Here is a 24,188-nt window from a genome sequence, read left to right on the forward strand (position 1 = left end):
AGGTATGCACATATATCTCTTTCTATGACTTGCACTTCATCTATTAATTTGAACTTTAACTTTTTTTTTGGAACTTCAACATTTTTAATTTCAAATTCAACTTTTCTAATTTGAATTTCAACTTTTTAATTTGAAATTCAACTTTTTAAATTTGAATTCCCTCTTTTTTCATTTGAAATTCAACTTTTTTAATTTGAAATTCAACTTTTCTAATTTGAATTTCAACTTTTTTATTTGAACTTCAACTTTTTCAATTTGAAATTCAACTTTTTAAATTAGAAAACTTGAAATTCAACTTTTCTAATTTGAAATTCAACTTTTTTAACTTGAGGGTGAAAAGGTATAGACTGTGCTATTCGGTCTATATATATATATATATATATATATATATATATATATATATATATATATATATATATATATATATATATATATATATATATATATATATATGAGAAGAGGGCGAGAGGAGTCAGTCACAGTCATAGTAAGTCATAATTAGCTAGTGGTCAGTGAAGAGTCAGAGTGAATTGTACTAAGGAGGAATATTAAACTACAGAAGCTGTGCAAGGTGTTTTACATATCTCCCTCCCACGGAGTCTCCTGACGGCGACACGGAACCCAAGTAACACGTCCGGCATAACAGTACTTATGTGGGGCGGAGGGGGCACTGATTCCATTACTCGCCGTGCTATCTTTTTTGTGTGTTAGCGCACACACACACACACACACACACACACATGTAATCCGGGGTTGTTGTTGTTGTTTGATAAATTTATTAGGCAATAGCCTCAGACATTATGTACAAGATCAGTTAAATACAATTGTGATCAAGGGCAGATTTTAGCTAAACCAATGGACACACACACACACACACACACACACACACACACACACACACACACACACAACTATGAAAACCCCCCAAATCGAGGGTGGCGCACCAGGATTACATCAAGAGAGTCGTGGTCAAGGAGGTGGCGGCAGACAGCATCCAGCGGCTGTCCCTGGGGTAGCAATCCACGAACAGTGGGGCAGGCCAGGCAGTAGTGTTCGATGGTGTTTGACAGCGGTGAGCGGCACAGGCGACATTCGGTGAACACAGGCTCCCCCTCCACTCCGGCGACCTGCCACGGTGGACGGTAGCCTAACCGCAGACGTGCGGAAACAACTTTGTGTCTCCGAACCATGAGGCCCCGGCGACGGTACGAGTACTTGTGGCGGCAGACGGCCTCATAGTGGTTGATGGTGATGCTGTGAGGCCTCTCTGTATCCCTACGACGCCGTGCAGGAAGAAAGGCGGCGGAGCGGACTCTGGAGAGGTAGCAGGGCAGGGAGAGAGGACGGGCATCACCACGTGGAGGTAGGCAGCAGGCTTCCTTGGCAAGGCGGTCAGCTGTGGCATTATGGCATAAACCCACATGAGATGGCACCCATAAAAATTTGACGTGCAACTTACGAGCATTCATTAGAGATAAAAAGGACAGGATCTGTTGAACGACTTGAGGGTGGGTGGGATGGACAGCAGACAGGGACTGAAGGGCAGGCTTTGAATCACAAATAATAGCAGCATTTACTCCCCTTCGACAAACGAGACTGACGGCATCTAGTATGGCATACAGCTCACATAATGTGGAGCTGGAGTGGTCATGGAGGCGACGGCCAACCCAACCCCCAGGAGGCGGCTCCAAGTCAGGTGAGAAAACCGCACAACCAGCTGCACCGTCCGATTGCAGTGACCCGTCAGTGTAGAGACGGTGTGGAGCTGCGATGGAGGACGTCACTGTCGCTACGTGTTCCAGGGCCAACTGCAGCTGTAGGGGAGGCGGGTCCGACTTGGATGTAGGAGTTAAGCTGACCTCTGGCGTTGGCAACATCCACGGGGGCGGGCCAGGGGGCACGTCAGCAGCACGGACATCCAAATCAAGACTGCGAATCAAGGAAGAGACAGCTCGAATAAGGGTACGACCTGCGGGCAAGATAGGAGGAACAGGTCGAGCGGGTCCAAGCGACATACTGATCAGCAGCGAGTAGTGGGGCGAGAGATGTGGGAGATGGAGGCACTTAACAGTGAGGCGAGTAACATTGGAATAAATTCTCTCGACCAAGGGTGGAAGACTTAACTCGCATTGCATGTTTACAATCCTTGTAGACATGGGACACCCAAGAATAACTCAGCGCTCTGTTCTGAAATTTCTCCAATGGCTCTAAAGTCGTTCGGGAAAGTTGTACCAAGGCAGGGGAGAGGTAATCAACGACAGAGCGAATAAAAGTAATATATATGGTCCTGGCCACAGGAATGGAGATGCCCGAAGAGTTGTTTGTGAGCCACTGGAGTGGTTGAAGCTGTCTCTGAAGGCGATCCAACAAGTCACGAATGAGAGGATGGGTTTGACGCCCGGCGGGGACGACTGGCGAGATCTTGGCAGGTGCGCCGAGGTAGCAGTACTGGGAGCACAAGGGAATGGCAGTCCCACCGACGGAGAAGTCTGGCAGAGTGGCAGGAGGGCGGCAGGAGAATATTCTGCTCTTATCAGGAGAGACAATGATACCACAGTTAGAGGACGACACGGAGAAGGAGGCAAGAAAAAGTTGAAGGTCCCTTGGTGAGGTAGAATGAACACATATGTCGTCAGCGTAACATGAAATCGTAATGCTGCAGGAATGTCAGGTAGAGAAGTGAGTAGCCGATGCATTAAAATATTAAACAAAAACGGACTTAGAACACCCCCTTGAGGCGTGCCAAGGAGAAAACTTCTCGAGTGACTGTATGCACCACTGAAGAACACTCGGGAGGTCCTGTTACTGAGGTAGCCCCTGATCCACCGTAAGAGATTACCCTTAATACCAAAGTCAACGAGCTGGTCCAAAATGATGTCCCTGTTAGCGACATCAAAGGCACTCTTCAGGTCGACGAAAGCCACCACGCTGTCCCGGGAGAGACGAGAGTACAGGTCGACGAGGCAGTGATGTGTGCTGCGCTGAGGAAGAAAGCCAAACAGTCGGGGCGAAAGGCGGTCCTGGAGGCGGTACGTAAGACGGTTAAGTAAGATTCGTTCCATGACTTTGCAGAAACAAGAAGTGAGGGAAATGGGTCTGAACTTTGCTGTACCTGGCTTGGGGATGGGTATGATGGTGCTGCTGGTCTAGGCTTGTGGTACACAACCGTCGCGAAGGCAAAGATTGTAGAGTAGAAGCAGAGGGTTCCCGGGAACTTGTTGCAGCAGGTGTAGTACTGTGTAAGTGATACCATCATCACCAGGAGACGAAGCTTTACCTCTAGAGAGAGCACGGCGCAGCTCACCGGCAGTGATCGACACGGACTCGTCGTCATCCGGGTGCAATAAGGCTGACATGAGACGGAGCCGTCGGACAGTAGCACGGGAGGAGAGGGCGTCTTGTATGTGGGCGGGAAGGCTGGCAGGGTTAGACTGTTCCGACCATGTGTCGACTAGTTGCTGCGCGTAGGCGGCGGGAGTGTGGTGAAGGGCAGTTGAGGGAGTCTTCTTAACCACCCGACGGATGAGGCGCCACATGGGGGCCACACTCGTCTGCTGGTTAATGCTGTCTGTGAACTTCCGCCAGTACTCTGTAATGACGCACTCTTGTAATGCCACAAGAGCGTCCCTTGACTCTTGGTATCGACGGAGCAGCTCAGGAGTAGGGTTTGCTTGAAACAGAAGACCAGCACGCTCAGCTTCTTCCCTTGCCTCTTGAATGCGCAAGTCTAATGTCCAGGGGTGAGCAGCAGGGCGACGCTGGAGGTGTGGCCGTGAGATATACAACCTGTGAAAATCATGGGTGGCAGAGACAAGAGCGGAATATAACTGATCAGGTGAAGTAACGTTAAAGGTAGGCAACATGTGGGTTATATAGGCGATAAATGTCGGGCAATACTTAAGAGGCACATTAATTCGTAGTCGAGAGGCAGAATTGGTTGACAGAGAAGGTAGAGAATAACAAAACCGAAGGGCAACGTGGTCAGAAAATAAAGCCGGCACAGAGGAACATTGGACCTGAGATGTTACCAGGCCAGAGGTGAGGACGTGATCCAGCGTACCACCCCGGGAGTGAGTGGCGCCCCCGGTGTCCCAGCGCGTCAGATGATGCCTTCGGATGTAAGACAGGAGTCGTAGTCCAGGGTAGTTTGTGCACCCAGGTCGATCACCTGAGTCGGGATGCCTCGCGTTGAAGTCCCCGAGATATATCATACCGCGCACCGTAGGAGGTGGAAGAGCTGCAAGGTTGAGGCGAGCAGGGGCAGAGTACACATTGCATATCTGAAGGACGCCACCCCCAAGCGTGATTTCAAAGAGCTGAAAGGTCGTGTCAGGATCTGTAGATGTGCGGAGAGGGCGGTGAGGCAGGGAACAATGAATGTACGTCAGGAGGCCATTCCTTACCATGTGGACGTACGGAACGTACCCTGTGAGAGAGCGGGGAGCGGCCGACCTGGAAATGCCTCCTGTAGCAAAATGACGTTTGGATGGTGTTGATACACATAGACCTTGAGCTGGGCAAGCTTGGCGTGGTTGGTGATGCCACAAACATTCCAAGATATGATATCAAGTTGGAAATTAGCGTCGAATCTTACCCTTTGAGAAGTGAGACCGGTGAGGAGTGGAGGTAGACGAGCAACCTGAGGGAGACATGGCAGAAGCAGGAGGTGTCTGGTAGAGCTTCTCAAGTCGAGCACAGATGGTATCCATTTTTTTCTGTGAGGGAGTAGACTGCGGTGAGGACGGCCTCCTGAGCTTCGACCATGGTGTTGAGCTTGGAGGCAGTAGCTGCATGGGCGGCAACCAGCTCGTTGATCCTGGCGTCGAGGGCGGAGAAACGGTCCTCCATAGTAGTGACACGAGCCTGGAGGAAAGAAATGGCCTTGCGAAGTGCCACATCCTGTGGAGAGGCAGAGTCAGTGGGGTTAGCAGTCTTATTAGATAGCGTTGGCAGAGGTGGTGGTGGTGACGCTGTCGAGGAGGTACGAAGCGGGGCCTGGCGCCGAGCACAGCCGTGCCACACGTTAACCCCCGGCTGAAGGCACCGTGGGCACTTCCAGAGGGACACATCCTTTGGTGGTTGAAGGTCGGAGGAGGTGGAAGCAGCTGGGCGGGAACTCTCGTTCTTGACTGGGCATGTCCTCGTGTCGTGAGCAGCAGCACACCAGGCACACTTCGGTGAGGCAGAGCAGTACCTGGAGATATGGCCAACGCCCCAGCACCTGAAACACCAAGGCTGATCATTTTGGAGCTTACGCACCTCACAGGGGGGCAGGCATGGAAGGAAATCGAAGGCCATAGTGGGTGGAGGCGGGTCAGGAAGGCTCCACACGACAACAATCCTGTTAATGGGGGAGCCGTTTTGGATGAAGCGTCTTGCCGAGTAAACGCCTTGGTGACCCTCAGCAAGACGCGGGTCCACGTCAACAGGGTAACGAGTAAGGATGTAGCTGGGGAACTTGCGAGGCTTGTCAGGTGAGTCCATGGGGGTGAGAGGCAGCGACAGGAACTCCCCAGCCTGAACGCGGGAGATGATGTCAGTTCGCTGCCGGGAGATGTAAACAAACCTGGAGGTGACGGCAGCCATCTTGACCTCGGCCATATCGCGCTGGAGGTGGAAGGCTTTAGTAACCTCCGACAACCATCGGAGCTTCGTGTCGGTGGACGGGTTGCCAGGGAAGGATAGCTTGACATACGTGTCTCGTGGGGCGAAAGCTGGGAGGTTGGCGGATGTCCGGGAGGCGGCAGGGGTCGAGGCAACAGGAAGAGGCAGAGGAGGAGTCATGTCACCACCCGTGGGGGCACTTTTTGCAGTCTTGGCCAGAGGGCAGAGGCAGTCCTCAGTGGCTGCGTCGTGTGAGTCGTCTGCGGGCCGTTTGGTGGTGATCAGTTTACCTGTAATGCGGGAAAAACTGAGAAATCAATAACCTGTAATAACTGATGTGTTGCTTGTGAATCCGGTGGTTACGAACCTCAAGACAGACAGACGAACCAGATGTGGAGCTGGTGGCGTGATTTCGCCTCAGCCGAAGGTACCGAATGATCCTTAGTTAGTTTTTTTTTTCCACGGAGGAGGGAGAAGCAGAATTTTTCACCTGTATTAAGTGAGAGAGAACCAGTTGCTTCTGAACTCCTTCTGAACTGGTGGAACAGGCCAATTGTATGTTAACTAAACCACCGATAAATGCGTTCACTAGCCTCTGGCTAGCCCGCGGGCAGTGGGGGGAGGTGAGAAGCCGACGGTGTGAGCGAGTCTCCCTCACACACCGCCTCAACCTCACCCCACAGGTACGTTGAACCCAGCTCCTAGGGACCAAGCTTGTTAGTGTGTTATCTTGATACAATGTTAATGTTACTTATAAGAGTTGAATTGACACACACCGCCTCAACCTCACCCCACAGGCTCCCTAGCATACTGACTGAGCTGGTACCTCACTTGTTGTGTAGTAAAGTATGTGAAATTTCCCTTTGTTGTGCCGATCTATGATCACCCTCTGGTATCGTGGACCCGCACGAATGTCTCATCCCATGATTAACTCAGTAATAGAAAAGGAGAAATTTTCAGTGTCTTTTGTACATTCCATGATCATCCCCGTGAAGTTTAATGAAGTTATTTTCTATTCTCTTTTTCTATTACTCTCTTGGTCCCACACGTCCTCTGCGTGTATCGAAACACACGAGAAATTAATCACAAGGAAAAGGTATTCGCCGGCTGCCTGGGATTGAACCCGCGACCAGCGTGACGGGAGAGCCACTCGTTACCGAGTCGGCCAAAGAGGTACCCACTACACCCACACTATAGGATGTAGTTGCTGAAATAAATTTTCTGTGCGATTCCAAGGTATTGGAAGATAAGTTATCAATGAGTTCAATAACATTTGATTTAATTTATTTTAATTGAAAGACTTATTGTTGATTGAAAAATAATTCCGTAAAATGTTAAGGCCATGTAAACGTGTTTCATTTTGCTTGATCAAAATAAGTTTAGAGAATATTGTAGGAAAATGTCTTCAACATATTATAATAACATTAATTGGTAACCATGTGAAAATGAAGACTGTGCAACCTTATACGTTAAGGTGTTATATAAAGATGACTTATAACCCAACCTAGAGGAGTTTCTAGCTGAAGACCCTACACATGAGCAAATAGTAACCTAACCTATCACCGCTGAAATAGTAATATTTCCCCGCATTTTGAAATCTAAGAAACGAGTAAAAATAATGAAAATGATTATCAGAGTGATGATTAGCAAATACAATATAAAGAAAAATGGTGTGTTAACTTTTTTAGTGAGTTGGGTGGGATTCTAGAGTTTTACCAAGACAGGTATGGCTCACCAAAAGCTAGCTTCTGTTCATCTAAACTCTTGTAACACGTCCAGTCTAATAGACTGTGGCCTTGATGAGACTGTGAAATATCCATTGTGAGTCTGTAATAACAGCTAAAGCCCTGTGGGAGAGATCACATCCAATAATTTTGGCCATAAGGGCCACAGCTTCCCTCATCAGCTTCGATGTCTGGACCTGAGGTGAACGATGGTTTCAGTCCTTGTATCTGCGTCTCTTTCACAATGAGTTCCATAGACAGTACAAAGGGAGGGCGGTTATGACAGCAAGACACACACAATGGCAGTGTGTGTGTCTTGCTGTCATAACCGATGGTTTCCTCCCAAGACGACTGACTGTTAGCACACCGCTGTCTTCTCAGCGGCCTTGCAGTTAATTTATAAACTTTGTATCCCCTTTGTGGCATGTTGCTACAGCCGAAGGCTAGGCAGCAAGGCATTGTTACATTAAAAAGCAGCTGAATCCGCTTCCAAAATAGGTAAAATTATGGTTTTAATACCTGATCAGTTCAAAGTCGGCGCGGTGCTGGAAGGCCCAATAATGGCGCCCATGCAGCCTTATACATAGGGCCGCCTATGTCGGGACTCTCTCTATAAAGGGACTCTAGTTGAAATCAGGGAGACTATAATATATAGTTAGAGTCCCTTGATAGAGACATTTAATTTAATTTAATTTAATTGAAACACTTATTGTTGATTGAAAAATAATATAGTAAAATACTAAGGCCATGTAAATGTGTTTCATTTTGCTTGAGGGTCAAAATAGGTTTAGAGAATATTGTAGGAAAATGTCAACATATTATGACATTGGTACCAATGAAAATGAAGACTGTACAACCTTATAAATTAGGCTATTAAATAAAGATGGACTTTTAACCCAGGCTAGAGGAGGTACTAGCTGAAGACCCTTCACATGAGCAAATAGTAGCCTAACCTATCACCGCTGAAATAGTAATATTTCCCCGCATTTTAAAATCTCAGAAACGAGTAATAATAATGGAAACGGTTACCAGAGTGATGATTAGCAAAAAGTACATTAGCAAATACAATATAAAGAAAAAGTGTTAACTTTTAAGAGTGGGTTGGGTGTGATTCTAGAGTTTAACCAAGACAGGTACTACGGCTCACCAAAAGCTAGCTTCTGTTCATCTAAACTCTTGTAACTCGTCCAGTCTATTAGACTGTGGCCTTGATGACTGTGAAACATCCATTGTGAGTCTGTTATAACAGCTAGAACCCTATGAGAGAGATCAGACCGAATAATTTTGGCCATAAGGGCCACAGCTTCCTTCATCAGCTTCGATGTCTGGACCTAGCTGATGCGAACGACCAACAGTTTCGTCCTTGTAGCTGTCTCTCTCTCACAATGATTTCCATAGACAGTACAAAGGGAGGGCGGTTATGACAGCAAGACGCACACAATGGCAGTGTGTGTGTCTTGCTGTCATAACCGATGGTTTCCTTCCAAGACGACTGACTGTTAGCACACCTCTGTCTTCTCAGCGGCCTTGCAGTTAATTAATACACTTTGTATCCCCTCTGTGGCATGTTGCTACAACCGAAGGCTAGTCAGCAATTAAGGCATTGTTACATTGAAAAGCAGCCGAATCCGCTTCCAAAATAGGTAAAATTATGTTTTTAATACCTCAGTTCAAAGTCGGCGCGGTGCTCGAAGGGCCAAAAATGGCGCCCAACAGCCTCATACACAGGGCCGCCTATGTCGGGACTCTCTCTATAAAGGGACTCTATATATAGTCTCCTTGGGAGAAATCGACATCCCCGGTGGCTGTGACACCAAGATCAAGATCCAGTTTTGGAGTCTGGCTGCACCTGCACCAAGGAGGCTCTAGAATAATTATAACATAGCCTAGTCTCCTTGGGCTGCACGGAGAACCACTGGACACCACACGTTTGCAAGGAAGGAGAGGCCCGTCTGTGGGTACTACTACGCCTGTGGTCATTGCCTCCCACACTGATGAGTGACGGTGAGGCCCCAACCCAACCCAGCCTTCTTCTTTTGAGCTGTTCCGCTTTGCCTTGCTTCTTAGATCCTCCTTGGTATTTCTCTACACTTAGATACTTCACTACGCACACTTAGTTACTTCACTGTGCACACTTATACATTAGCCACCGCCGCTTTACTCTCTTCTGGGGCTCAGGGGCCGTATGCACAAAGATTTTAAGAATCGCTGAGAACACTTGTTTGGCAGGTCACGGCTCGGTTGTATTTCAGAATTACACCCAAGCTTGCGTATCATAAGTTGGTAAAAATGGGCAAAATATGACTACATTTTTTGTGGAGATGGTTTTTTTCTGCGCAAACCAGTAAAAAATTTACTTTTTTGGGGGGTACATAATTTGGTAAATGTCCAGAGAGTTGCCCATCTCACCGCGGTACTTCTCACTCTAACCATGGGTTAGATCTCGTAATTCTATGCATTTTGAACCCCATATATATGCCTCGCAAATTGACAGAATCGCTGCTAGTGATTTTTGAAAATTTAGTGTTTTGGTAATTATTGAAAATCACTCCGCGCCTCCAAAATACGATATTACGCCTCCATATTGTACTTAAGGGACGAAATACATGTCCCTTAACCATAATATGAAGGCGGAAAAACTTAAAAGTAATGAAAAAGTGGTAAAGGTAGTGAAAAGGCATATTATACATATGCGCGATGTGTTTACATGGCGACGCCATTGTGATGTGACCAGCGTTGCCAACGATATGGTTAGCGGTGGTACGCTAGGTTAGCGATGGTACGCTTAGTTAGCGATTAGCCCACGCATGTGAGACAGGTCCACCACGCATGGTTATTTTTTTTTTAGAACAAGCACCTTTACCCAAAGGCGTTTGTGAAAGTTTGGGCCGGGTATAGTATTAGGTAAAGGTGCATGTTCTAAAAGAGAAAAATAACCAGACGTGGTGGACCTGGTCTCGCATGCGTGGGCTAACTAAGCGTACCATCGCTAACCTAGCATACCATCGCTAACCGGATCGTTGGCAACACTGCTCACTTCCCAATATGGCCGCCATCAAAACACATCGCGCGTACATATAATATGCTTTTTCACCACCTTTACCACTTTTTGTCTACTTTTAAGTTTTTCCACCTTCATATTATGGTTAAGGGACATGTATTTTGTCCCTTAAGTACAATATGGAGGCGTAATATTGTATTTTGGAGGCGGGGGAACAAAGTATCCCAGTCCCCCCCGTGACGCCCCGAGGCGGCCACTAAAAACTCACTAACATATCAAAAATCGCTAGCAGCGATTCTATCAATTTGCGGGGCATATATATGGGGTTCAAAATGCATAGAATTATGAGATCTAACCCATGGTTAGGGTGAGAAGTACTGCAGTGAGATGGCAACCCTGGACATTTACCCATAATTTCAGGAAAACTAAAGCTCCCCGTAGTGAATGTTTGTCAAATTTGGCAGCGTCATTTGTTAGGATAAGTTTCTTAATGGTAACATATGGCAACCTTTCTAAGGAGCGTAGAGCAATTTTTAGTTTTTAGCCTACTCTGACGGGAGAGGAAAAAATACAGTTTTCTTGGTGTAACTCGGGAACTAATAGGCGTATGAGGATTTTGGGGATACCATAAGAATCCTCACTAAATGCCACTTTGAAACATATATTTGGCTAAAAAAAAGTTGGCCCACAAAAATTCGAGCTAGCGAGTGGAGAAGAGTTGGTACTTGGGGTTTATTGTCTACAATACTCTATACGGAGACTTGAAACGAGTTTGTATTGTTTATTTTCCTCTATTTTTATTTGCGCATGTTCTAGTACAAATCTTTATGAAGCCATTGATACCAAATTTATTGGGGTACGATATATCTGTGAGGGTAAAATACGTCCAGGAATGTAGAGTATCACGGCGGCAAAAAAAAGGCCGGTCAGGCCTGAGAAATGCATGGTGAGTGAAACAGAAACTTATTGGAAACTTACGGGGCGTGAGAGGGTTAATGTCTGAAATTAAATAAACACATTATATAAAGTGTTCTTTTAATGAACAAACAACAGTAAAATAATATGTTTTGAGGCATGACTGCCTTACCTTGGCCACCCTTATTACATGTCTTTTTCACCCCTGCAATACCAATCAAACATGTTATAAATGAGATTTTGCTGTGTGGAATAAAACAAACATGCATCTGATATTGTTCTATTATCCAAACTGTGCAAAAATATACCTAATTCTAACTATTATTCTAACACTGCCTCATTTCATGTTAAATGAGGACAGGGGATGACTTAGCTTAACTACGTTGCAAAGTCTATAAACTTCACAGCACACATACAATACAACAAATACTCACTAAACATCATTAGTACATGTATAGTATGACATTTCAATTGTATTCATAAAACATTTGTTTTCTCCTACCATTTCAACCATGTAACTGTAATATGCCAACTATTATACACCTGATACTTACCTTTCTTCCTATTAACCCTCTTGCGCCCCGTAAGTTTCCAATAAGTTTCTGTTCCACTCATCGTACATTTCTCAGGCCCGGCCGGCCCTTTTTTTGCCGCCGCAATACTCTACATTCTCGGACGTATTTTACCCTCACAGATATATCGTACCCCAATAAATTTTGTATCAATGGCTTCATAAAGACTTGTACTAGAACATGTGCAAATAAAAATAGAGGAAAATATATATGTAAACAATACAAACTCGTTTCAAGTCTCCGCATAGTGTATTGTAGACAATAAATCCTAAGTACAACTCTTCCCCACTCGCTAACTTGAAATTTTGTGGGCCAACTTTTTTAGCCAAATATATGTTTCGAAGCAGAATTTAGTGAGTATTCTTTTGGTATCCTCAAAATCCTCATACGCCTATTAGTTCCCGAGTTACACCAAGAAAACTATTTTTTTCCTCTCCCTTCAGAGCAGGGTAACAAAAAACAATCGCTCCATGCTCCTCATCCACGCTCCTCAGAAAGGTTGCCATATGTTACCATTAACCCTTAGAGTACGAGTGGCGAGATAATTCTCTGGATGCTGTGCACGGGGCAAAATTTAGACATTTAAAAGAGGTGGAAATGGTGTCTCTCTTCTTTGCAATAATTGTATATTCATCTAGTATACATGGTGGTGTAATAAAACTTCTCTCCTAATAATAATAAAAAAGTTATGACAGCTGAAAATATTGTGCATTTTCTCTTGGCCGTGACCCGTTGAGTGGAAGCACCCCACACACACACTCTCTCTCTCTCTCTCTCTCTCTCTCTCTCTCTCTCTCTCCTTCCTTCGTCAATGTCACTACCATATAGCAGTCATCAGAGTCACTGTCACCTTGATTCGCCCGCGCTCTATTTCCGCCCGGAACAGAGGAACTGCTTGACGCGTCATGAGACATACCAGATGTATTCTGAACAAAAGTGGGAAATGATCTGTGGCCTTCAGTAGGGTGCGCCCTGAGACGAATGAGAGTGTGTACGGATGCCAGATGCCTCCACCATTCTTTTGAGTCAAGAACTGGCAGCATATTTGAAACCTAGGGAGCGAAGAGTGTGATGATTATATATATGATCCCCGTATGGGTGGGGCGTGTGGTAGCACACTTATATATACGATTGCCGCAATCTAAAGGTTAAGAAACTTATCCCAACAAATGACGCTCCAAATTAGACGCACTTCCACCGAAAACTTAATTTTTAATAATTTTTTATTTAACTTTTAAGACGTGTTTTGCGTCATCATGCGCCAGGACCTTTTACCCTTGATGACGCGAAACGCGTCATCATGCGCAAAAGGGTTAAGATAATTAAGTACAACTTAACTATTATGTAGCTTGAGTTCCATCTTGTTTGTACGTAAAAACATGTAAGAAATTTGCATACGCTAAACCCCCTCACTACATTGTATGGTAAGGTCCCTCATACACGTGTTACCCTCCAACCAGTATCACAGCAACCACGTTGGATAAAAGTTAAGTATATCATCAAATATCATGTAAATATACCTGATATTCATATTCCACACCTTACCAACAGGATCACGCCCCATTCAGTATGACAGAACACTATGATATGAATGCCTAGAGTTACACCGAATGTCACAAAAAACGAAAATCTTGTCTCCTATTCACAAGCAGTGTGCCACGGTAAACAAAAGCAGCCATCTTGTTCACTGTCATCATGTCCACTCATACCGTTGCTAATACAGCTCTGCTCTAAGTTCTCTCTTTTTAACGGCGATTATACAGTCCACCCCCTTGTACGGTATTAGCCACATCACCCTAAATCAAACTTAACTAGACCTGACCTAACAATGTATTAAAATTCCAGGAGTACACCCGTCTCCCTGTGGCATACCTCCACCCGTGTCATTGTGAAGGACACCTTTGTGCTGTTTTTATTTCCTTATTGCTGCCAATGCAAGATTGCGCCACTATAAACACTTGCCTGCGCCACAACAGGCTGGGGCCAACCATCAAGCCCCATCAAGATAACCTACCAGCCCCATAGATAAAAATAAAAAATAATCCTGCTCGGCTTTCTTGCATTTCACTCCATCATCACCATCCTCCTTCTCCAATAATTCCTCTTCCTCCTCTTGTAATACTCCCTCCTCTTCTTCCTCCTCCTCCTCCTCTTCCTCTTCCTCCTCCTCCTCCTCCTCCTCGTCCTCCTCTTCCTCCTCCTCGTCCTCCTCTTCCTCCTCCTCGTCCTCCTCTTCCTCCTCCTCGTCCTCCTCCTCCTCCTCCTCTTCCTCTTCCTCCTCCTCGTCCTCCTCTTCCTCATCTTCCTCTTCCTCCTCCTCTTCCTCCTTCCCCTCTGCTGTGCAACAACTAGAGCCACCAGTGAGGGGCAGCAAGGGGAGGCTGCCTAGCTGCCTCCCTGAGGACCAACAGCAAGAAATGTCAAAACTCTTCTGTCACTAAATCCTTTCCATTTTTCACTCAGGAGTGGACAGCGTACTGGAGCATCTGATGGCATTTATAATTTTTCCATGAGAAAATGGCGGGTGGGGGGTTAGCCCCGCCCCGCACCCTGCCACACGCTCAACACCTCTTGCTTCCTCTCATATGTCAGCTATTTACTACCTTCAAATGAATTTAATTAGATATATAATTGGATAATCCAATAAGGTCATATAGTGTTAAGATTGTTTCGTTTTTAGGATAATAAAAGATTTTGTAGAAATACAGGTAACTCGATTTGCGCGAGTTTGGTTTTTGCGTTTTTTAAATAACGCGGGGTCCAAAATCCAAAGAAATGTTTAATTTACACGTTTTTTTCACTTATACGCGATATTTTATGAAGTGGCCACTAGATGTCTCACGCAACTGGACTCACACGGCGCCGCGGCCACACAGCTGAGCTCGGTTCTTCCCGCGCACCAGTTGAACAACGATACAGTACCCATGCTGCCACGCTACTCAACAATAGGGGTGCGCAGGTACCGGTACTAATGGTACCAGCTATATGGTACGGTACCGGTACCAATACTAGCCAGTCGCTCGTGGTGTCCCTCATTTCTTCCTCACACTAGTGAGGCTGAGATTGAGTGTCTGAGTGGACATCTCGGTGATATGGATATTCTCTCTCTCTCCACTGAATAATATTTATTTTTTCGATAGAAACCTACCTCTTGTTTGATTTACATTGTTTTTGATTTACGCGACCTCTTCAAGGACACAATACTCGCGTAAATCGAGAGTTACCTGTACCACGACACTTGACACCGTTGTATTCCAACGTTGTTAAGTGTCCTGGTATCTTGAGTATGTTGAGAGTGTGTGGCAGGGTGCGGGGTGCCGGGGCGGGGCTAACCCCACACCCGCCAGTTTCTCATGGAAATGCTATAGACAGAACAGGGTATTGCATTAACACCCCATCTCTTGCACACCAGGATGTGGTGTTGGCCATGCTGGGAGGAGAACAGCGCCAGGAGACAGCTGCTCAAGTAAGGGTCTGAAGCAGATGCTGTGCTTAGCACTCACTCCGTCCATACCTCCACTGACCTCAGGACTCATTGGTGCATCCCTTGCCTTGCCTGCCACTTGGTCCCTGAGTGTGGCATTATTGGAATCTTTCTGTCCACTGCAGCTTCCCTAAGGTTCCTGCAAGACCCTCACCCCAGGAGTGGTATGTAGGGGAGGCTGCCAGGCCGGGCAGCAGCCTAAGTGGCTGGGACCAGCAGGAACACTGCCACTGCTGTGAGGACTAGAATCACTGCCACCACCACAAAAACGACAACATCAACACCAACACTGCCTTGCTGCTGGCATCTCCAGCAATAAAGGAAAGGGAAAGTTTGATTGTGACAAGATTTGAGACTGGGAACAAGTTCAGCAGACACAGCCTTGCACACACTGGTGAAGGAAACCATGAGTGCTAAGAGTTTGGGGAGACTCCCTGGGAAAGATGACCTCAACAAATACACCCACACACTCTGGTAAAGGCCCTCATGAATGCCAGGACTGTGGCAAAAGGTTTAGTTGGAAAAGTGATCTCAACAGACATACCCTTACACACACTGGGGAAAGACCTCATGAATGCCAAGAGTGTGGCAAAAGGTTCAGTACGAAGGGTGACCTCAACAAACATACCCTTACACACACTGGGGAAAGACCTCATGAATGCCAAGAGTGTGGCAAAAAGTTCTTTAAGAAGAGTACCCTCAACTTACACACCCTTACACACACTGGTGAAAGACCTCATGAATGCCAAGAGTGTGGCAAAAGGTTCAGTGTAAAGAGTAGCCTCAACACACACACCCTTACACACACTGGTGAAAGACCTCATGAATGTAAACTTTGTGGAAAAAGGTTTAGACAGAAAGGTTACCTTTACACACACACCCTTACACACACAGATGAAAGACCTCATGAATGTGAACTTTGTGGAAAAAGGTTTACACAGAAAAGTCACCTCACCACACACACCCTTACACACACTGGTGAAAGACCTCATGAATGCCAAGTTTGTGGCAAAAGGTTCACTGAGAAGGGTGACCTCAACAAACACACCCTTATACACACTGGTGAAAGGCCTCATGAGTGTGAGGTTTGTGGTGAGACATTCAACAGGAAGACCCATCTCAAAATACACATTTCTAAACACACTGGTGAAAGGCCTCATGAGTGTCTAGAATGCGGAAAAAGATTCATTGAAAAGTATGCGTTGGAGCGTCACATCTTCAGACACTCTGGCCTGAGAGAGTTCAAGTGTGATGTGTGTGGGAAGCACTTCAAAACGAAGGGGGACGTTGCCAAACACTTGAGGATCCACTTCTGAGGTGCTGTGTTGTGCTGCAGTGCTGCTGTTTGTGGGATCTCGGTGACGGAGAACCAATTATCGATACCACCTGGAGAGGGCTGGCATCATGTTGTGACTGACTGCAGCGAGATGCACCAACAAGCCACACCACAAGGAACAATGCCATCTCCCCCGAGCCAGAGTGATGACTCAGGCCGCCACAACAGACCATCAACGGGATTATCAAGGAGACGCTGTATGAAGGTTTGTCAAGTTTCTCTGCACTCAACAAGAACCCAGTCAAGCAGAGACCACTGGTGGAGATTGCTGGCCTGGAAGGGGTGTTGATAGATGGAACGCTGTTAGGTTTGCTGCCCCAAGGGAATGAAGGGAGAATATGTAATTGGGCAAGGCATGCACACCATGAACATTCAAGTGGTGTTTGACAAGCATTATGTTGTTGCCCAGTGGCCAGGGTGAGTGGCTCAGATCACAGCAAGAGAAGAGAGCAAGGAAGAAGGAGGCGGCAGGGGGCTGAGAACCGTACTGGGACTGAGAGGAGATAAAGGCGTGGCCAATACATCAGTGTGCCACATGGAACATTCTTGGTGGTGTTACATCATCAAGAGCAGGTAGTTCAGTGAACTATTGGGAGTTGTTGTCTAGAGGTTAAATGTTAACAAAAGGGGTTCAGTTTGGCAAACATAACAAAACAGAAAGGTATGAAAGAAAGGAATAGTAGCAATTATATGAAGATATTACAATTCAATCACTCAAACACTTGTGATGAAATGATAAACATAATACACAGGAAAATGGGAAAGCACCACCACGAGGTTGGTTATTGTGCCACATTTTTAAACGCCTTGGGCTCCCACTACGACTGTTTCCCGAGGCCACAGAGAAGACTAACTTGGTTTTCATGGGTAGTTTTCCAGTTCAAGGTGCACACACACACTGTGTGTGTGTGTGTGTGTGTGTGTCAGGTTTGAGTAGGGCGAAGCTTCAGATTGCCCTAACAGTGGATAGCTTGAAACACCGAGAGAAAAATAACTGAGGAATACAAAAGAAGGAAGAGCAAGAGAAGGATAAAAGAAGCAATACTAGGAATCAAAGGTCTAAAGAAGAGGATGAATACAAAAGAAGGAATACCAAGGAGAGGGACTGCAGAAGCAACACTAGGCATCAGAGGTCTAAAGAAGATAATGCAGAATTAAGAGGAAGAATAAGGTGCAAGTACTCTGCAGGCGAGTGCCATACCCACAAGCATTGAGAGAGACCATGTGCATGCTGAACCCCGGGTGTTAGGGGACCGCGGCTACCCTTCACAGAGGCAGCTGCTGACCCCTGCCTGCACCCTCATCCAGGTCCACAGACACACCACAGCAGGTAAGTGATGTACAGTATTGGCCTCACCACGGCCCGGCTCCAGAGTCTATCATGAGCAACATTGTCAGATTGTCATACTCATGTTCTTATATTTGCCGATTTCCAACCTTCAAACTGTCTCCTCCAACCCTTTAATTGGTTTTATATAGAGTTATCGTTAAAATGGTTCCTTATTGGTGTTTCTTGGCAATAGATAGGCGTCAGAAATTGGTAAGTACTATGCTCTGAGTACGATTATCTGGCAACAGTGATCATGAGAGGCCAGAAGAGAGGTCAGTTTCACACCTCCTTCTGAAGTTCACCTCCTCTGGCCTCTTGTTTTTTTTCTTTTGTTGGAGCGGCATCTGGTGGGCTTTTTGTTGCTGTCTTTGTTTGTTGTCCTTGATGAAAAAAAAAATGTGAAACTGCTCAAACCATAAATACTATAGTCTCCACACACACACACACACACACACTCATAAGAGAGAGAGAGAGAGAGAGAGAGAGAGAGCATATTCCCATAGATTTACACCCATTTCACAGCCAGCACTAAGCAATGGGTAGCTCCAGAGTCCACCACAGTGTTAGTGTAACTGGTGAAACCAAACTGTAGTCTCCGTGATGGCCAGTTTTTGTGCTCCACGGCCAGTACCAGAGATTCTTCCTGCATGGTTTCCTTAGACTCTGCAGCTTCCACCTCAATACCAAACACCTACCTGCAAAGACTTTTCTTGGTGTTTGGTGTTGGGCGTGGGAGCTGACAAATGACTCGGCGGCGTGAATGTGGCTCTCACATCACTTTCGGTCGCCACAAATGCGAGGGCAGCAGAGGTGACACGAGAGAGCCACACCCTCACCGCCGCTGCCCTCAGGTTGCCCAGAGTAAGGCAACTGTCCCTGGTGGTGGAAGGCAAAACACAAGAGAAATGTCATGAGTTTACTGGGAACAAAACCCACAGATGTAAAGGCACTTCCTTGGCAGTTGCAGTGTGCTAACTATTTGTTGCCTCTCCCACAAATGGCAAGAAGGGGAGGCACCAAGGTCCATATTCTTTAACATTTCGTTCCCAAAATACACACACATTTGACAAGGATTTCAATGGAGTTTTGGGCTCTTCCAGGGGTACTTTTATGAGCCTTGTGGTAGTTGGAGCCTTCCTCTTTTGGAACACCCACTGGGCAGTTATTATCACTCTGCTGTTAACCCGTACAGCGCTTTTGTATTTTGTAATTTCCTCCCCACCCCAGCGTCGGAGGATTTTTTATTTTTATTTATTTATTTTTTTTTTTCTTCATAAAACGGCTTAAAACCATGAAAATGTAGAAATGTAACATCTGTTAGCTTATCGTTGCCTAGAAGTTGGTGTTTTGGGCCATTTTTTGTCGATTTGGAAAGCCAAATGGTCGTGTTGATTGCCATAGACTTTCTTGGATTGTACGTGCGTATCGGAGTAAATCGTTTTCTCGACATATTTAGCACAGACTTATATATATTGTTAGAGAGTATCTCATTTTGAGCTTTTTGAGAGTTCAACTCAATGTACAGTTGCCCACAAGAGTGTTCGCTCACGCAATTACAGTTTATATGTGGCCCCCTCCTTACCAAAAATACCGGTTCAAAATTGCTGGCTCTGGACGTCGGTATACCCACAATACCTCACCCACAACACTGTCAAACTACTTTCCAACCACCAACCACTTCAATTTCCACATCACAATCTCTAAAACAACCTCCAACATCCACACAAATAAAAATAAATTGTACCCAGAATAATGGCTGCCAGGCTTGCCAGTTATGGCAATAAATGAAAAATGAAATATATTGGGTGGTCAGTATTCCCAAAGGTTCAGTCTACTAGGGCACCACCACAGAAATCAACCTTGACACACTCGAGTGACGGGAAAAATTAATACATTAAATATGTACGACGTTCGTATCTGACGCTCAGTGGTATTAAAAAATAATGCGTACGTCGTACGTATCTGACGCTGTACGGGTTAACAGCTTCAGGCAGGAAGAGTAAGATGGGGGGAAGATGGAGTTAGCATATAGGAAAGAAATGAAGAAAAAAGGATTTAGGGAGGTGCGAAGAGGGAGAAAAGGGAGAGAGATGGAGAGATAGTAGAAGGGAGGAAAACAAACGAGAGGGAGGGAAGGAAGGTGAGAAAAATGGAAAATGAAAGAAGCCACCATCTAGAACACTCAGACGATGCGTTCAGACAGAACCTTTATTTTCCTGTTATTATTATTATTATTATTATTATTATCATCAGAACTATGAGGGAGCCCCAAAGAAGAGTCAAAATGACTATAACCCCAAACATGATCGGGTCTCGAAGGAGGGCCCAGCATAGCTATGGAAATGAGAAAGAGTGTTTTAGAAGAAAAGAATTAACCCTACTTTTGAATAAATTAGATGAACAGGAATTAACAACCTCTTCTGGAAGAGAGCTTCATAGTTTCGTTAGGGCAGGGATAAATGATCTTGAAAACTGATTAGTATTGCATCGTATATATGAAAAAGCTCTACTATTAAGGGATTCTGTGAACCTAGTAGCACGAACATGGTTAAAAGGTGGGGGAAGTTTACTATGAAGGGGATGGTCATTAGTACTAACAGTTTTATATAGAAATGTCAAACTTCCTACCAACCGGCGATGCTCTAATGTAAGATTAAGATTGGGTAGTAGGAATCTAATATTACTGAAGGCCCTCTCCAAAAGATGAAGATGAGAATTAGCAGCTGAAAGCCATACAGGGGAGCAATATTCAAGGGAAGGGAGGATGAATGAGTAAAAACTCCGTAAAATAACTGAATCATCCTGGTATATCTTTTTGCATTTACGAAGCAACCCTGATTTTTTGGAAATTGATGCCACCAACTGCCGTATGTGTTTTTCAAAAGTTAATTTAGAGTCAAAAGTAACACCAAGCAATTTTAAGGAAGTGCAATCTCTAATAGGTGTACCATTAATAATAATAGGAGGATGAACAGGCTGGTGGGTCCTAGATCTACTAATAATTAGACTCTGGGTTTTAGATGGATTTAATTTCATCCCCCATTGATTGCACCAGGACATGATTTTATTAATGTCCTCTTGGAGAGCCTCGGCAACAATTCTTCTATGTTGGGGGAAGATATAGGTACATAGAGGCTGGTATCATCGGCATAAGCAATCATTTTTGATGAAATACCATTCCACATATCACTAGTAAAAAAGATAAAAAGCAGGGGACCCAATACACTGCCTTGGGGAACGCCTGACCTAACAGGGCTAAAAGAGCTCAAAGCACCATCAATTGCAACTCTTTGACTACGACCAGTCAAAAAGTCAGTTAAAATGCTTAAAAACGAACTGCCTACACCCACGGATTGTAATTTATGATTAACATTATCAAAGGCAGAACTGAAGTCTAAGGAAATCACTCTAGACTCTTGTCCATCATCTAAATAGCACTGAATATCATGAGTCATAGTCATAAGAGCATCACATGTGCCAAATCCCTTACGAAAACCAAACTGATACAGGTAACTCGATTTACGCGAGTTTGGTTTATGCGTTTTTTAAATAACGTGGGGTCCAAAATCAAAATAAATGTTTAATTTACACTTTTTTTTACTTATACGCGATATTTTATGGAGTGGCCACCAGATGTCTCGCGCAACTGGACTCACACGGCGCCGCGGCCACACAGCTGAGCTCAGTTCTTCCCGCACGCCACTTGAACAACAATACAGTACCCACGCTGCCACGCTACTCAACAATAGGGGTGGGAAGGTACTGTACCAGTACCAGTACTAACGGTACCAGCTATACGGTACGGTACCGGTATCAGACTGCTCGATACCGGTACCAGATGGCTCGGTACCGGTACCGGACTGCTCTTTACCAGTATCAATACCAGCCAGTCGCTGATGGTGTCCCTCATTTCTTCCTCACACAAGTGAGGCTGAGTGCCTTAGTGGATATCTCGGTGATATGGATATTCTCTCTCTCTCTCTCTCTTCACTGAATGAAGTGAAAATTTATTTTTCGATAGAAACCTACCTCTTGTTTGATTTACATTGTTTTTGATTTACGCGACCTCTTCAAAGACACAATACTCGCATAAATCGAGAGTTACCATTTATAGGAAGTATCTTATTACCCTCAAAAAATCTCATAAGACATTTGGCCAGCAAACGCTCAAAAAGTTTGGACAAAACAGGAGTAATAGAAATTGGATGGTACTCCTTAGGTAGAACTGAGGGAGTTATGCCCGTAGGAATTGGTGTGACATTGGCAGTACGCCAGCAAACTGTTGAATTATCTGGCTGTGGAGTCTGCCAAGTGAGGCTGTGGCTGCACATTCAGGCCCCGGCACTCCCGTCCTGTGCAGCGTGCTCCCTGGTCCTGGGCGGCCGTGCTCCCTGTGAGACTTGGGGCTTCAGAGGTTTGGTTTGTCTTCACCGGTGATATATTTTGCCGTCACATAATCAGTTATCTCAGGATTGGAAGAGTTAGTCAGCACAGCTCACTTCACACTGCCCTCCAAACCTGTTATTGTTACTATTAATATTGTTATTATTATTATTATTATTATTATTATTATTATATATTTTGCCGCCACATAATCAGTCTTCTCAGGCTTGAAAGAGTTGGTCAGCACAGCTCACTTCATGCTGCCCTGCAAGCATGTTATTGTTACTATTATTATTATTGTTATTGTTAAATGAGACAAATCAGACAGAGAGGGAGGAGTGAGCACCCTGTGAGCTGCCGGTCCCTTAGCCCCCAAACACTTGGGACGCCGAGAGGGAGAAGATGAAAGCAAAGGCGATGAGAGAGAAGGACTAAGATGAGGAGAGAACATAGGAGATTACATAAGTGAAGGGACGGACAGAGGAGGAGGGATAGGAAGGAGGGAAGTTGGGAATTAAAAAAAGGAGGAAGGAAATGAGAGAGAGAGAGAGAGAGAGAGAGAGAGAGAGAGAGAGAGAGAGAGAGAGAGAGAGGACTAGAGAACAAAGGAGGTTATAGAAGTGGACAGACAGTAACAAATGGAGGGACAGACAGTAACAAATGCAGGGACAGACAGTAACAAATGGAGGGACAGACAGTAACAAATGGAGGGACAGACAGTAACAAATGGAGGGACAGATTGAAGAGGAAGGATAGATAAAGGAAATGCCCATAAATTCAAAGCTATTGGTTTAGGGAAAGCCGTGAAATTGATAATGGAAAGTGAGCAATTTTGGGGGCATGTATATAATAACTATTTGTGACTTTGCTCCTAGTGATGGCTGTAGCAGGAGCACAGCTGATGGCCGACATTCAGTGCCTGTCACATAGCTCCTAGTGATGGCTGTAGCAGGAGCACAGCTGATGGCTGACATTCAGTGCCTGTCACATAGCTCCTAGTGATGGCTGTAGCAGGAGCACAGCTGATGGCTGACATTCAGTGCATGTCACATAGCTCCTAGTGATGGCTGTAGCAGGAGCACAGCTGATGGCTGACATTCAGTGTCTGTCATGTGAAGATGGCGGCCAGGCATGGAGGAACGAAATATCCCAGAACATCAGCTTAGGGTGGGGCATGTGAGGTACTGAGAGGAGGCGTCCATACTCCAGGATGGTCGTTGTGGAACCGAGAGTGAAAGACAATGAAATTTGCCAGAACACCAGCTTAGGGTGGGGGGGGGTGAGGCACTGAGAGGAGGCATCCATACTCCAGGATGGCTGGTGTGGAACTAAGGGCCATATTACTTAATATTCCAGTGTTTAAGCACACATTTGACAAGGCTTTCGTAGGGGTTGTGAGCATTCTCATGGGTAATTTGGTGACCCCGATGGTAGTTTGGCAAGGGTGATTTACTATGAGCCTGCAAAAACACGCATGATAATGCATTTACCCTTTTTTTGGTCTTTAGAAATAATTGACGTGAGACACGTTTAATACTACCAACCTGAGTGAAAGGTGAATCCCACAATGCATTACAAATCCAAGGGTTACTAGTTGACCTGGGGTGTGAGTTGCTTTGGTTACAAGTTGACCTGGGGTGTGAGTTGCTTTGGTTACAAGTTGACCTGGGGTGTGAGTTGACTTGGTTATGAGTTGACCTGGGGTGTGAGTTGCTTTGGTTACAAGTTGACCTGGGGTGTGAGTTGACTTGGTTATGAGTTGACCTGGGGTGTGAGTTGACTTGGTTATGAGTTGACCTAACACCCAAGGTGCCTGTGGAGGAACACCAGAAGCATCAG

General features: G+C 45.5%; 1 protein-coding gene across 1 annotated transcript; it reads right to left on the reverse strand.

The window, feature by feature from the left end:
* Nucleotides 1-777: 777 nt before the first annotated feature.
* Nucleotides 778-2,173, reverse strand: LOC126982010 (uncharacterized). The gene is made up of 2 exons (XM_050833732.1): nucleotides 1,628-2,173; nucleotides 778-1,396 (listed from the first exon to the last, which is right to left on the reverse strand). Exons 1-2 carry the CDS (start codon nucleotides 2,154-2,156, stop codon nucleotides 912-914), a joined length of 1,014 nt encoding a protein of 337 aa, XP_050689689.1. The 5' UTR covers nucleotides 2,157-2,173; the 3' UTR covers nucleotides 778-911.
* Nucleotides 2,174-24,188: the final 22,015 nt, after the last annotated feature.

This window comes from Eriocheir sinensis, chromosome 50 (assembly GCF_024679095.1).
Source record: "Eriocheir sinensis breed Jianghai 21 chromosome 50, ASM2467909v1, whole genome shotgun sequence".
NCBI classification, from domain to species: domain Eukaryota; kingdom Metazoa; phylum Arthropoda; class Malacostraca; order Decapoda; family Varunidae; genus Eriocheir; species Eriocheir sinensis.